Source organism: Capsicum annuum, chromosome 3 (assembly GCF_002878395.1).
Source record: "Capsicum annuum cultivar UCD-10X-F1 chromosome 3, UCD10Xv1.1, whole genome shotgun sequence".
Classification (NCBI taxonomy): domain Eukaryota; kingdom Viridiplantae; phylum Streptophyta; class Magnoliopsida; order Solanales; family Solanaceae; genus Capsicum; species Capsicum annuum.
In genome coordinates this window covers 224,032,184-224,047,387 of record NC_061113.1, presented here as the reverse complement: position 1 = coordinate 224,047,387, position 15,204 = coordinate 224,032,184, and the positions used below count along the sequence as shown (strand labels likewise).

At 30.8% G+C, this 15,204-nt stretch overlaps 1 protein-coding gene across 1 annotated transcript; it reads left to right on the top strand.

The window, feature by feature from the left end:
* Positions 1 to 8,988: 8,988 nt before the first annotated feature.
* Positions 8,989 to 11,460, top strand: LOC107865058 (F-box protein At5g52880-like). The gene is made up of 5 exons (XM_016711418.2): positions 8,989 to 9,052; positions 10,389 to 10,476; positions 10,629 to 10,804; positions 11,033 to 11,175; positions 11,323 to 11,460. Exons 1-5 carry the CDS (start codon positions 8,989 to 8,991, stop codon positions 11,458 to 11,460), a joined length of 609 nt encoding a protein of 202 aa, XP_016566904.2.
* Positions 11,461 to 15,204: the final 3,744 nt, after the last annotated feature.

Genomic DNA, 15,204 nt, shown 5'->3' with positions numbered 1-15,204 from the left:
AAGATCCTTGTTAATATATCAAGACATACTGCAAACAATTCGTTTAGTGAGGATTGAAAAAAATGAGGTGAAGGATTATAATTAATTTCCACTTTCAAATGGCACCGTTTGAGAGTATGCTGCATATCCATCAAATGTAACAACTAATTTGCCTTCTCTTCATTTTTGGCGCTTCCGGCTTCTTGGGGAGCTTTACATGAGATTGTCAAAGTTACATCCTTGCTAATTTTGAGAATTATAGAAATTTAGAAAGGAAAATTCCTATCAACGAAATGGATTTGAAATTGGATTCACATACAGATTGTGATTATTGATTGAAGTCATCTAGCCTACAACTAAATTACCTATCAGAACAAGTGCAAGTAGACAATTGAAAGCTCACAATTAACTTTTTTTTCTACTAAATCTTGTCTTTCGTTCATATTTTTTTTTTTAAAAAATAAAATAAAAAATCTCAAACTCAGTTGCTACGCAATTTGCCAAAAAGGTCTCAATAGAGGAGACAATAATGTAGATTGTCACCAAGTACTTCGCAGGACAACGAATTTCACAGCCAAATTTATATCAAAACAATAATTCCCATACCAACTCCATTAGCTCAAAAATCAGCAGACCTCCAAAACTCCACAAGAACCTCCAACAACAATAGGCTAGATTTTTCTCCTACAAGAATCTCTCCATTTGTCCATTCTCAAAAACCCTCGTGAATGATAACTTTCAAGTGCTAAACTTGGGTCGAGGTCGAGGTTGATTTGAGAGTAGGTATTCCGATTTGAGGTCAGGAGTTGGATCTTTTATTAGAATCGAGTCTATTTTTCAACTTAGATTCAAGAATCGTGTCCCAAGTCAAGGTCGAGATTCAGGTCCCAAGTCGAGTTCGAGGATCAGATCTTGAGTAAGATCGGATGGTGATGTTGAAAAAGAGTTTTGAAGAATATTTTTCTTTACTTTATAGTTTAGATAGAAAAGTCATCTTTCTTAAATCGAAAAAAAGAAAATAAGTCCATTTGATAAATATTTTCCAAAAACATTCAAGTCAACAGAAAATTAAAAATTATTTTCCTTTATACCAAAGTCCAAACACAACCTTAATAAAAAATTGTTAATAATTTGCCTTCTTGCCCATTTATTTCTCAAACTCCATTACCTCCAACAGTAATTGCTAGAATTTTTCAGATTCCACCATTCTCAAAACCCCCAATGATGCACTTTCTTCCCCTCCATCCAATTCCAACCCTCTAATCCCATAGACAAACAAGTTGATACCCTTTATCAAATCATAACAATGTCAGTTGTAAATGTCACACGTCAATGTCAACTGTCCATGAGACACAGAAGATGATAAAGTGTTCAGTTATCGATTGAAATCAAGTTAAATGTCTAAATATACATTTTTAAAATTTGAGTATATCCATCACTTATGTTGCTTATTTTTTCAATTTTTATTAAAGAAGTCGTTTTTTTGTGTTGAACCAACTTATTTTCCTAAAAGAAAATATTTTAATCAACCAAACACCGAAAAAATTAAATACCAAACCCACCTGTAATCAAAACAGCTCAAAAATCAGCAGACCTTGAACTACCAACAATGACTCAATTTTTCTCCTACGAGAATTTCTCCTTTCCACCTCAATCAAAAACCCCAACAACCCATTTCCTCCATTCTCAACCCTCTAATCCCATAGGCAAATAAGTAGAAATCCTTTACACCATCATAATAAAACTTATTTTTATATTTTCATCTCAAATTACTCGATATATTTGATAAAAAAATTTATATCAAAAAAATGTGCATGTTTAAATGATGAAGAAATAATTCAACTCTATTTTTGTTATTAATTATTTTAAAATTACGAGACACATAAATAAAAAAACTAATAATAAATAATTCATAATTAATAAGAAAATTAATAATTGATAAGAAATATATTAATCAAATCACATTTATAATATTTTTTTTAGAGTTGTGCAAAACCTAAATTAGCTAGCAGAAAATCAATCATCTTTTACATAATAAATACTGGGAGAAAAACGCATATAGCAATTATTAGATAGGAAATTACAACTTATAGCATAACTTTCATTTTTTTCAAGTTGTAGCAAATCTTATAAAAAAATAAAAAATAAAAACGCTTTTTTTTTTTTTTTAAATACAAAAAAGTAATTACTGAAAAGGAAAATAAATATTTAATACAACTAATATGCAATAATCCTTCCTTAAATATTGTTATCCTTAATTATTGATATCAATCCACCCCAAATTCCTCTAACCGTTTTTCTTTTCTTTTATTTTAATGCTTTCATTAAGAGTTTCCATCTTCATACACTACCTTCTTTTTATACACCATTTAGTTGTTTCAGTCACAAACGCTTTAATGAATAAACACGATCAATATGTCTCCACTTGATCAATATGTCTCTAGGGGAGCACTACTTGATTAATAAGACTTGAACCCCCATCTCCTCAATTTGCTTGTGATTGAAGCACAATAAGAGTTGCAAGTGATAAATGTGTGACCTTTACAAGGTACTTTCACCATTTTCGAACCAAATGTCGATGAAAGAGAGAGTTGCTCCCCTTTTAAATAAGATTGCATTAGTTTTCCATTTTTGGGTGATGTATCAATGTCATAAAATTCATATTGAATTATTTTTTCTATTTACTATTTGTTTTTATAAGATAGTTAATAATTTGATTTAATTATTTGGTGTTCATTATTGTTTGTTTTTCTAAGATTGTTGGTATGAACAAAATTTATCTTTTATATTTAAGTAGTATTTATATAATGTTATATTACTTTATCATTTTTTCGTATTTTACATCATTGAATGAAATTGATATGAACTAAGTCCAAAGACGGATCTAGAATTTAAAGGTTGTGGGATCCTAACATTGCTTTAGTAAGCTTCTTTTTTACTACTAGACCAATAACACACTTTATTTGTGGGTTCCCAACTTATAATTCTTATATATTTACTAGTTTTTTCAATATAAATTCAAGAACTGCACGAGAGTTATGGGTTTCCGGGAACCCGCACGTAAAGCTATGCATCCACCCCTGACTAAGTCGCATCAGATGGTATTAAATTTGATATCAACTACATCAAATTATATATTTTTCGATTATGCAATTAGTAACATTTGACATGAATATTGTATTTTGATATTTATTAGTGATCATTACTATTTATCTTTATAAGATTGTTGTTATGAACAAAGTTTAGTTTTGGTATTTAATATAGTATTTATATAATGTTCTTCATCCTCTTCTGCCAAAAAGCAAACACCAATATCAATCATGGTTAATACTGATTATTTTTTCATTGCAACGAAAAATTATTTGATATCAAACAATTATCAATTAATTTATTTTCAATATTTACGGTGATAGTTTTTTATGTAATATCCATTACATACACTAAAAAGGTTATGTAAAATAAAACATAATTTTTCTTATCGATTGTCACATTCATAAAACTCATTCAATACAAATGTGATATATGTGAAACTTCATCGATACCAATTTTAGTATCAACTTAATACATTGAGAACTCAAAAAAAAAAGTATTACTTAAGTATGAAATTAGTATATAAACGGGTTTCAACGTAATTTATTAAACAATCCATGGATATTGTATTGTATACTATACTAGTTTCATACACTAAAAAACAGTTATTAGAATACATCATTTGTATGTATAATCTTATATACCAACACAAATAAAAACAACAGATTGTTCAGTATTTTCTTTAATATCCATTGTCATATATTTTGTTGTCACATACAATAGATATTTAACAAAAAAAATAAAATAATAATAATACTTTTTTGATCTAAATACACCATTACTCTCGTGTCATTGTGTATGAGCATTGTTGGGTATCTGACACTTATCAAAAACTTAATCTCAATTTGGATTGAGGTAATGTCAATTTTCAACTGTTTTGACATTGCATTATCCAATCCTATATACTTTGAATCTGCATCTTATATAATTCCATCTACAGCAAAATCTTTAGGTCTCCCTATAAATATATTACATAGTTCATTAGTAGGAATTATTTGAAATTTCATAATTTGAAAATATGAAAATTCATAATTTCAACATACTGTATTTTATAATTTCAACATACGAAAAACATGCATAAAATAATACAACAAAATAAATATTATATTAAAATTGTTCTACTCAAATCAATTAGATAACATTATGAAAATCGATTAATGTATGAAACATGATCGAATTATGAAATCGCAGATTGAATATTATTTTTAGAAGAAGAAACCGTTTGTATGTTAATGAGGTTGGAACAATACTTTAATTCAACATTTTAACAATAAAGAATTTAGGAAATACATAAGAAAATTATTTAATTCTTTAAATACGTTTGCTTGCAAAATATCAATTTGTTAAATAATGTAACATACCTGACGAATTCCATCTCCCTCTATGAGGGATTTAGGGGGTTGGATTCGATATTGTATTAGCTAACTGTCAATACCTTAATGTCAAAGTTAGATGGAAAAGGCATTACCAGTAAACCTTTAAAATCAAATGAACAATTGAAGAACTTTAGAATACAACAACTCTTAATTTAAATTTGAATCATTAGCTGATATATCCAATATTGAAGGAGTAAAGCTTCACATGCAGGCACACCCAAAGATCTTTATTATAATTTCATAATTTTTTTGGCTGAATGGATATTATCAGAGCACGGTTATCATCACGATAATATCTAATCAACATGAAAAGAAAGATGACTACTCCTATAGTCTCTATCTTTGGTTGAATCACAACATTACAGTACAAGGAAAATGGCAAATGAGAATTGAAGTCTCTTTTTTTTTTCCCTCAGAGAGATGACAACCAATCGAGCATCTCACCATCAAACATGGGTACAATATCTCTCGATGCATAATATAACTTGTCATAATTATGTAAAGCTTTAATTAAGAGTGATAAATGTTAAATGCTAAAAATAAGAAAATAATATAAATAATAAATATTAAAAAATAATGATGTATTATATAATTAAGAGTGATAAATGTTAAATGCTATAAATATGGAACTGATTTTAAATTTTATAATTAAAAATAAATTTTAAAAATACAATAAAAATAATATATATTTTAATAAGTTGTTATAACTTGTAATGAAATTGCTATTAATGCAATTATCTAAATATGTTGGGGTAAATTTCATCCATGGTCACTTAACTTTGTATCTATTACCCAAAAGTCACTTTTCTTTCATTCATTTCATTCATGATCACTTAACTTTGTATCTATTATGCAAAAGTCACTTTTCTTTGATTCATTTCATCCATGGTCATTGAACTTTACTCTGACCATCACAAAAGTCACTATGATTGGATTTTACAATAATTCCATCAGAAAAATAATGCGACAACCTTAATTAGTTCTTAATTTTTAATTTAAGTGAATATATAATATATTACTCATATCTTGACCTTTTTTATATATGCACAACCCAATTTTCCTTATGGATTATTTAATGAAAGAGTACCAATTTTTTTTTAGATTAGATTACCTAATGAAGACTATTTCATAAAAAAAAATTGGTTGATATTTTTATGAAATAAAATTATACTTATATATTCTTAAAATCCTCTAAAGTTGAGACATGTGTTGGTAAATTATTTTTTTTCACTAATATATTATGACATGTAGTTGATAAAATTATTTTTCTCCCTCTAAAATGGTGGCATGTAGTTGATAAAATTATTTTTTTCATACATTTTTTTCCTTGTCACTTGAGTCTTTGCATTCGGTATATCATAATAATATGATAAACTACTCTATTTATTAAGTTTGTCTTTGTATTTTTTATTGTTTGACTAATCGATTAATTCACTTAAAAGTTTTATTATAATATTCAATTTATGATAAATTACATATTGTTTAATTAATTTAATTGATAAATATAAAAATTAGATATCCTATAATTTCTTTTCTATTAAAGTACTTATATTTTTTTTAACTTTTATTAACAAAATTGTACGTTAATATAACATTATTTGTACAAATTTTGACAATACTTATTCAATGACACAATTAAAAAGATTTTATTTTAAAACTATCTTTAGCATGTTGATTTATCTTCAAAGAATTAAAGTAATTTAAAAAAGAACTAACATCATACATGTATTTCTATTTTATGTGTTTTGAATAATTTATCTTGTTTATCACTCTTTTTTGATGCACCATTTTGGCAGATGAATGCAATATTGTGAAATGTTTCATAAAAATCTCAACCAAATTTTTTATGTAAATAGTATTCATTAGGTAATCTAATCTATTAACAAATTGGTATTCTTTATTAAATAACCCATAAGAAAAATTGCGTTGTGCATATATAAAAAAAGTCAAGATATGAGTAATATATTATATATTCACTTAAATTAAAATTAAGAACTAATTAAGGTTGCCACATCATTTTTCCGATAGAATTATTGTAAAATCCGGTCATAGTGGCTTTTATGATGGTTGGAGTAAGGTTAAATGACCATGGATGAAATGAATAAAAGAAAAATGACTTTTGCGTAATAGATACAAAGTTAAGTGACTATGGATGAAATGAATGAAAGAAAAGTGACTTTTGCGTAATAGATACAAAGTTAAGTGAGCATGGATGAAATGAATGAAAGAAAAATGACTTTTGCATAATAGATACAAAGTTAAGTGATCATAGATGAAATTTACCCAAAAGTAAGAGGCGAACCCAGGATTTGAAGCTTGTGGGTGCACCAGTGTTGTCAAAAACGCGCATAAGTCTCGAAGCAAGACTCAAAATGTGTTGAGCGCTCACCTTGCTTAATGTGCAGCTTAGGTCCTAATTTCTAATACATATTTTTCCTTTTAATGAGGCTTTCTGAAGAGACGAACACTAAACAATTAATATTTCACTTTATTAAAAAAAATTGAATTTTTTTTCATATAATTGTCATTGCTTATATTATTAGTCTTGGACCTGGGTTTTTTCGTTAAATCTCATGCTTTATTTGTACTTTGTGCTTAAACTTAATAGACTTTGAAGCTTTTTTACGCTTATTGCTTTTGATAATATTGTGGTGCACCAATATTATCTTAAGGCGTTAGAAAAACTTCCGATGTCGATTAAGGGATATTATCATATTCAATTGGTCGCCAAAGATATGAACAATACTGAAAAAATAAATATATTGAACAAATATATAAGTTCTAAGCTAATAACTTTACTTTTTTATAATATGAAGTTTATTTTTAACATTTTTGAACAATCAATCATGGTAGCTCAATGGTCAAGGAGGGTTCTCCTTATGGACTGATTGTGGGTTCGAAATGTTGTACGACCAGGGGATCGATCCCCGGCCACATGGACGGAAGTGTAGTCCTCAACCAGTACCATACCATCTTAGGGTGCGCTATTAACTATAAAATTTATAATTTTGAATCTAATAATTTCTGATAAATATTTGGAATCAAATTCATAGCGGCGCCGACTGTCCATTGGCGTAGAATAGAAAATGAAGATTTAATGGTGGAGAGGTATCAAGAACTAGGGTTAAAGGAGTCGTTGAATCAACCATTTCGTTACCCAATTGTTTGTGATGAACTAAGCTTTATTCTAAAAAAAATGCATATTCCAAACTTACCAAAAATTTGATATCCCTCATAGTTCATAGTTCAGGACTCCCTGGCCGCCTTTCGCCTTCTCCCCGAGTAAGTCACCTTAAAAAACAAATTACAATATGTAGCGAGAGTTTGAATTTATCTGTTTCGTTCTATATCTTTTTGCTTAGAGTTGTATCGACTCACTCTGTATCATCTTGTATCTATTTGCTTAGAGTTGTGTTGGTTCACCGGTGTTTAGGGAAGCGTGATGTGTAAAAAAGGACAAAGCTCCACATCACGCATTATGCCAAGTGTGAAGCAATGCGACCGTATCATCAAAATGAAGTGCAATTTAAAAGAAAAATACTAAATAGAGCATCCAAACAGTAAGACGGAATTGAAAAGATAGACCACAACAATTATATAACCAACAATAAAGACAATATGTGTAAGCAAAATCACAGAGTTGATTACCGAAACACCTGCTGCGAAACAGACCAGCAAAACAACACAGACCACAATAGCAAAAGGTTCAACAAAATAGCAATACAAACAAGGGAAAAAAAAAAACGAAGAACCAAATCTAAATTGATAACGTTTTAGCATCTAATTCTTGTTCTTCTAAAGCTCATTTACTTCATTAGAAAGAAGTAGAAGAATCGCAACCTTCAAAGTTAACCCTAGAAAATCGCAACAGTGAACTCTTTTTTTAAATTAAAATCGACACTAAATATAAAATCAACACGAAACAACTCTTTTCTTAATTTAAAATTGGCCCTAAAAATAAAATCAACAGCTCGTATCTTGCATCTCGCTTAACCCTATGATGCATGCGCTTCTGTTAGGTTGGCTCGCATCAGCTACATGTAGCGAGAGAGGCTTGCATTGCTTCGCATCATCGCATTATGCAGTGATGCAAGCACATCCGTGAACACTGCGATTCACTATATAAATTTGTTCTGTATCTGTTTGCTTAGAGTTGTATCAATTCACTTTGTTCAGTATATTAATCTGTTCAGTATTTGTTTGCTTAGAGTTGCATTGATTCACTTTGTATCGGTATATCAATTTTCTCTGTATCAATATATCAATTCGTTTTGTATCTATTTGCTTAGAGTTGTATAGATTCCGTCTATATCAGCATATCAATTTGCTCTCTATTTATTTTCTATGATACAAAGCAACCATATACAAAAAATACAGGGAGAATCGATACGCTGGATCACAAGATATTTTTGAAGTAACTATTTTGTTTTATTTGTTAATTAGTCAAACTATTGCTGTGATTGATAAATTAGGTTTGAAGTACTGCCATATCTGAAATTTCCTCAAGAATAAATGGGTTTTCCCTTGTTTTTTCTTTGATTCGATGAATAGGATTGTAACTCGGTGTGTACAGAGCGGGTGTGTAAAATGCCAACCAGTGTTAGAAGGTAGCTTTAATCTATATTGCTCGGACTATTCAAAAATGCCATTGGGTGTGTGTTAGATCCTTCAAAAGTAGTGCATTTTTTAAAGATCCGACACAGGTGCGGCAATATTTTTGGAGAGTCCAATCAACTAAATTTTAATTGAACATTTGTTTCTTACTAAAGTATCACTGGAGACTCTTAGACGAAACCAGAGCAAATGTGGACACTGTAGCTTGCAAATAAGGCCTCCCCTTCTTCTTCAAAAGCAACCATCATGACATGAAACCCCATGTTTGACATCAATGAATGCTCAAGCACGTCCATCTTCATGAATAGTCCTTGTAGAGCTTGGAGATCTTGTGCTTGACTTCTTGTAAATGGCCTTGGTGCAACTTGGCTTGCCTCAACTCTCCCTCCACCTCCTCCCCCATGCCCAAACCACCTAAGGAAGGAAAAGAAAAGAAAGAGATGTCTTGAGTGTCAAGTCCTGAGAGACCTTAGTTGAGATCGCTCCTCTGCCTCTCTTTTTCCCTTTAAAGGGGAAAACATTAGTGGAGAGATGGATAGTGTAATATACTGCTTAGTGAGGCAAAAGGTCATCCTCCAGTGAACAGTTAAATCTCGAATTTGTACTGTTTTCACCAACCCCCATGCCACAACTGAAGTTAAACTAATGTAGATTTTGATTAGGACTGGTAATATTAATATGAGATGATTTGCTTTAACAACTGAAAAGAATCATCCAATATGGAATCTTTTTTTTGTTTTGAAGCAAGAGACCTTCATTAGAAGGCATCAAGAAGATGCATAGCATAAAAAAGATGCACAAGTAAAAGAGTGAGCCTGCTCATGTACAAATATTATGTTAAAACTAAGGAACAGACTCTGTCCAAAAATTGATCATAATTGCATACAGGGGCCTGATTTAGCCAAGTAAAAAAATTAAGCGAACACTTAGCCTTGAGGGCATGGTTTGGAGTTTATATACCGTTAGCTGATTTTCTTTTTTAATTTTTCCACTCTCCACAAACATCAGCTTTCATATGATTCTTTAATACTACTAGACGTGATCTAGTCTAGTCCAAAATTCAAGAAAAACATATTCCACGTGCTTCCCACAACTATACAGTAAAGAAAAAGATGTCTCACATTTTCTGCCTCCATCTGACACATAAAAGCACCAGTTCACAGTGTAGATGTTCCTTCTACTGAGAATCTGAGATTGTCTTGTATAAGATATGCTTCATATAAGGTTATCCGGGATGACATCTAATGGCATCCTTTTCTCTAACATTGTTCAATACTTCTGTATCTGCTCACTGCATTCTAATTTTATATTGCTGCTTTTGCATTCCAGGTAGAAGCCAACTTCCTCAGGATGTTCTTGTACATGTATTTGGTTTCTTAGATTTAAAGTCTGTTCTTACTGCTTCTTTAGTCTGCAGGTATGAGGTTTTCCTTATCATCTTTTAGTAGTTACATTAATTAAATTCAGTGTAAGGCATCTCTTGAACCTTGGACCAAGTCGGCTAGTCCTCTGTCTGATTTAATCAATTACCATATAAGATGGTATCTTAAAAGGTGTCTAATTTTGCAGGTCGTGGAGTGTGGCAGCTAGTGACAACTATCTGTGGCAGTTGATACATATTAGCTTTTTCGGGAAGTCAAGTGACAACCCCAACATTATCAGGCTTACCTATGGTGTGGACACCCCAGTAAATACTGTTGCAGCTAATCTTGACTGGAAAGATGCTTTCAAGCAAGCTTATAGAGGTATTTCCATTGGCTGCTAGCCCACTTTGGTTACGCGGAACAACTTTTTCAGCTATGGTTTCATTTATTTTTCCGCATTGCATAGTTTATAGACCACTCGGACTATTCTAGCATTATTATTTGTCTTCCATCATATAGAGAGGTCTTTGGTATGTTTGCTTGTTTTATTTTTCCTTTCCAAATTTTCTTCTGTATCAGTTCTTTTTATGACTGGCTGTTTATAATCAGGAATTTCAATAAAGGCTACATCCCAAAGGGGCTTTTGCAAGCGGTGCAAATCATTTGTTTGGCTGAGTAATTCTAAGTGTTCCAATGGATGCTATGGAAAAATTTCTGATGAACATCAGATCATGCCTGTGTCACTTAAACAGGTTTTTGAATGCTCTCTCAGCGTTTTTAAGAAAATGCCTATTTAGATTATCTTATTTCATTATATTACTATGTTTTTTGTCATCTTAAGTATCTAATTACTACTAGTCTATCAAGGTTTTCTCATTGATATCTTATGCCATTGCCAGATTGTTGACTATGTAACAATGGAGTACTCCATACCTTGCTTGGATTGTGAAAGAGATTCAGATGATTCAGTTGATGGCTTAGATTATTCAGTTTATTTAGATGATTCGGATGATTCAGTTGTTGGCTCACCTTACTAGAAGATCCTTGTTAATATATCGATCAAATGGCACAGTTTGAGAATATGCTGCATATCCATCAAATGTAACAACTAATTTGCCTTCTCTTCATTTTTGGTTCTTTCAGTTTCCTTGGGGAGATTTACATGAGATTGTCAAAGTACATCCTTGCTAAATCAAGAATTATAGAAATGAAAATTCCCATCAATGAAATGGATTTGGGAATTGGATTCACAAAAGGATGGTGATTATTGACTGAAATCATCTAGCCTACAACTAAATTACCTATCAGAACAAGTGCAAGTAGACAATTCAAAGCTCAAAATTAACATTTTCTTCTAAAGCTCGAGTCTTTCATATTTTTTCTTTAAATAAAATAAGGTAAATCCCTGAATTAAGTGATATTACATTTTATTTCAACTATTTCGTTAATTAAATCTTATCCCGATTTTTTGAAATCGTGATACATATGTTATAAGGTGATACATATCAAAAGTGATACATTTAAAATTAACTAGATATTTATTTAAAGAAGTAACAAATTCTCTTTTATTCTGTGGAGCAAATCACGCATACACAATGAATTAATGAGATTCACAAAATCAGCAATACCCCGATCAATGGTATTTCCCCACCGGAAATCGTTAATTCACGGCTCCGTTGAATACACGTGGCTCCAGACTTATAGCCGTTGTCATCAACTGTCTTCTGCTCTTACCAAACGCTCCATCACTTTCGGAAGCACGGTATATTTCAAACTATCTGCTTCATTCTTTTGTGGTGTAATTGTAATTATGTTTCCAAGAACAAATTTTTAGCTAGTAGTTCCTTTTCTAATACTACTTATCTTTTCTTAGTTTTCCCTATGTGACTTTGTTTTCCAGGTTCTAGCTGCCGATACTTTAGTTTCTGATTGGCTACAATGAGTCGTCGAAACACTGACGCCGTTACCACATTCGTCCGTCGTTACCACTTCCGTCCACCTAGAAAACAAAGGTCACATGGGCAATCACGGAGTTGCAGACAAGTACGACGTCGTCGACGGAAGTGAATGAAGAAGAGAAGGAGGAGAAGAGGAATTCTGATTTGAATTCGTGATACATCTGAAAATCTGAATTATTATTTGGCGGCGGAGGATTACTATATGATACATCTGAAATATATGTGATATATTTGATTGTATTTCTATGATTTTTATATGATTCATATTAAATGTTTATGAAAGTTCTATGATTCATATTAATATTGTCTGCATTAGTTTAAAGAGGTTATTTGTTATACTAGTGATATATTTTTATAGTGGAAATAAATATATGTATCACCAATAATCTGACCACAAATGTATCACTCATACATTGTCAATGCAAATATATCACCAATAATCTAACAGCAAAATGTATCACTCATATACTGTCAATAAATATATCACCCATATATTGATAATAAAAGTATCATTCATATGAATCACCGTTACACTATGAAAATGTATCCAGAAAATTAATATTTTAATATATGTACCAATTGGATTAACAAAAACATATGTATCACCTATATGTATCACCGATGAATTTCATACTAATATTAACTGAAACATGTATGAATAACTAAATAAATTTATATATGTATCAATCGATTTTAAAAAAAAAAATTGGGTGAGATTTTAGGGGAGGATATTGTTAAAAAAAAATAGTTGCATGCTTTAACGAAGGATAGCAAATCGGGAAGGAAGATTCTTAATTTAATATAATGATGCAACCAATTTCAATTTGGTGTTGTCCAGTTAGTGATTTTCATGTTTGGACTTTGAATGTTGAAAATTTTACAACCTGACATTTTATTGTAAATACTTATTTTTTAAGAAATTAAAAAATATGTGTATAATTTGAGAGAGATTTTAGGAAAGGTAATCTTTGAAAAAAAATATCTTGCATGAGTTAATGGTGGAGTAAAAATAGGATGTGAGATTTTGTTGATATGTATCAAGAGTAGTTTGAAAATCGAAATTTTATGTAAATTTTTAAAAAGTAAGGTATATTGGGTAATATAGTCTCTTAAGTTTGGGATTTGTGTAATTTATCCTAAATAAAATATCTCGAGCGCAGAACAACTCCTCAATGTCATCCAACGGACCATTGAAGCATCAATATGCTACGGAAATTGCCAAAAGGTCTCAATAGAGTGTGGAGTTAATTCTACCTTAAAACATTTGTAAATAAAGTAAGTATGTTTCAGAAGAGTTGAACATAAACATATGCGTTTTGTGGGAGATGAACATATTTTGTTCCTTTATGAGTTTGTGATTTAATAGTATTTTAATGTCATTTATATTTACATCTCCGTTTCTCCAATTACTCCCTTCTATCAGTAACAGTAGTTTCTATACCTATTTAAGGAGCATCTATGGAGAACAAAAAGAAGATACTACAATAAAGAAAGAAATCATCTTCCTCCTTTCCTCTTCCTCTTGAATTGTTTTGGACAACCTCCAAACTTTCAGCCACAAGTGTACGTGTTTGGAAGTAGCTGTGGAACCTTGGGGAGTGGCCGGCTTAGAAGGATTTGCACCGGAGTCGGGCCGTAATCGCTTTCAAGGCAGTGGCTTGCCATAACACATTTTTTGTGACTATTTAATTATTATTATTAGTTTCAGTTCTAATATCAATATTATAGTAATGTTTTCAACAATTTGGAAGCGATTTTCTTACATATAATATTGAGAAATGACTATTTCTTTGATCAAAATTTTTTCTGATTGGTCAAAACCTGAGCCATTGGACGAAAATAATTTTAAATGTTGGTCACAAATTTTTTTAATTTTCCTTGAATAATTAGAAGTTGATTATGTTTTGTTTAATGAACCTCCTACTGATGGTTCCAACATTACTACTGGATCTAACAATGTTGTAGTTGGTGATATTTCTAAAAAGAAATTTGAAAAAGACAACCAAACAGCTAGAGGACATTTGTTGAACCATATGACTAATCATTTGTTTGATTTATTTGTTATTTCTAAATCTGTTAAGAAAATATGGAACAGTTTAAAAAAGAAATATGGTGTTGATGATGCTGGATAGAAATATATGTTGTTGGGCAGTGGATTAAATTCTAAATGATTAACAATAAATTAATTATAAAACAAGTTCACGGATATAAAAATTTAGCTGTTGATGTTCTCAATGAGGGCATGAAGATGTGTGAGATTCTTTAGGCTAATGTTCTGCTTGAAAAATTTTCACTATCCTGAAGTAATTACAACAATCAATGATAACATAAGAAAAAGAATTTAACTCTCCAGGAACTTATCAGCCACATGAGGACTGAGGAGACAAGTCGATTCAAAAATAAGATGAAAGCTCTTTCTCTTAATTTTCCTAAAGCGGACCTTGTGGAATCTTTTGATACTATTTCAAAAGAAAGATATGAAGGCAAATAAAAGAATGTATAGAATAAGAAACAAGTGAAGAAGAAAAGTAATTTCAAAAAGCCAGAGAGTCAAATTAAAAAATCAAAGGTCCTTGTTTTGTCTGTGGAAAACTTGGCCACAGGGTTGTCCAGTGTTATCTAAGAAAAGGACAAAAATAAAAATAGGGAGGACAAGATTATGTTCAAGCTCATCTTATCGAGGGTGATGAAGTAATTATTGCAGTAATCGTCGAGGCAAATCTAGTAGCTAACAAGACTGACTGGGTGTTGGACACAGGTGCTTCAAGACATTTATGTGCCAACAAAGAGTTATTTCATGACTTTAAGAAATTCATCGATGAC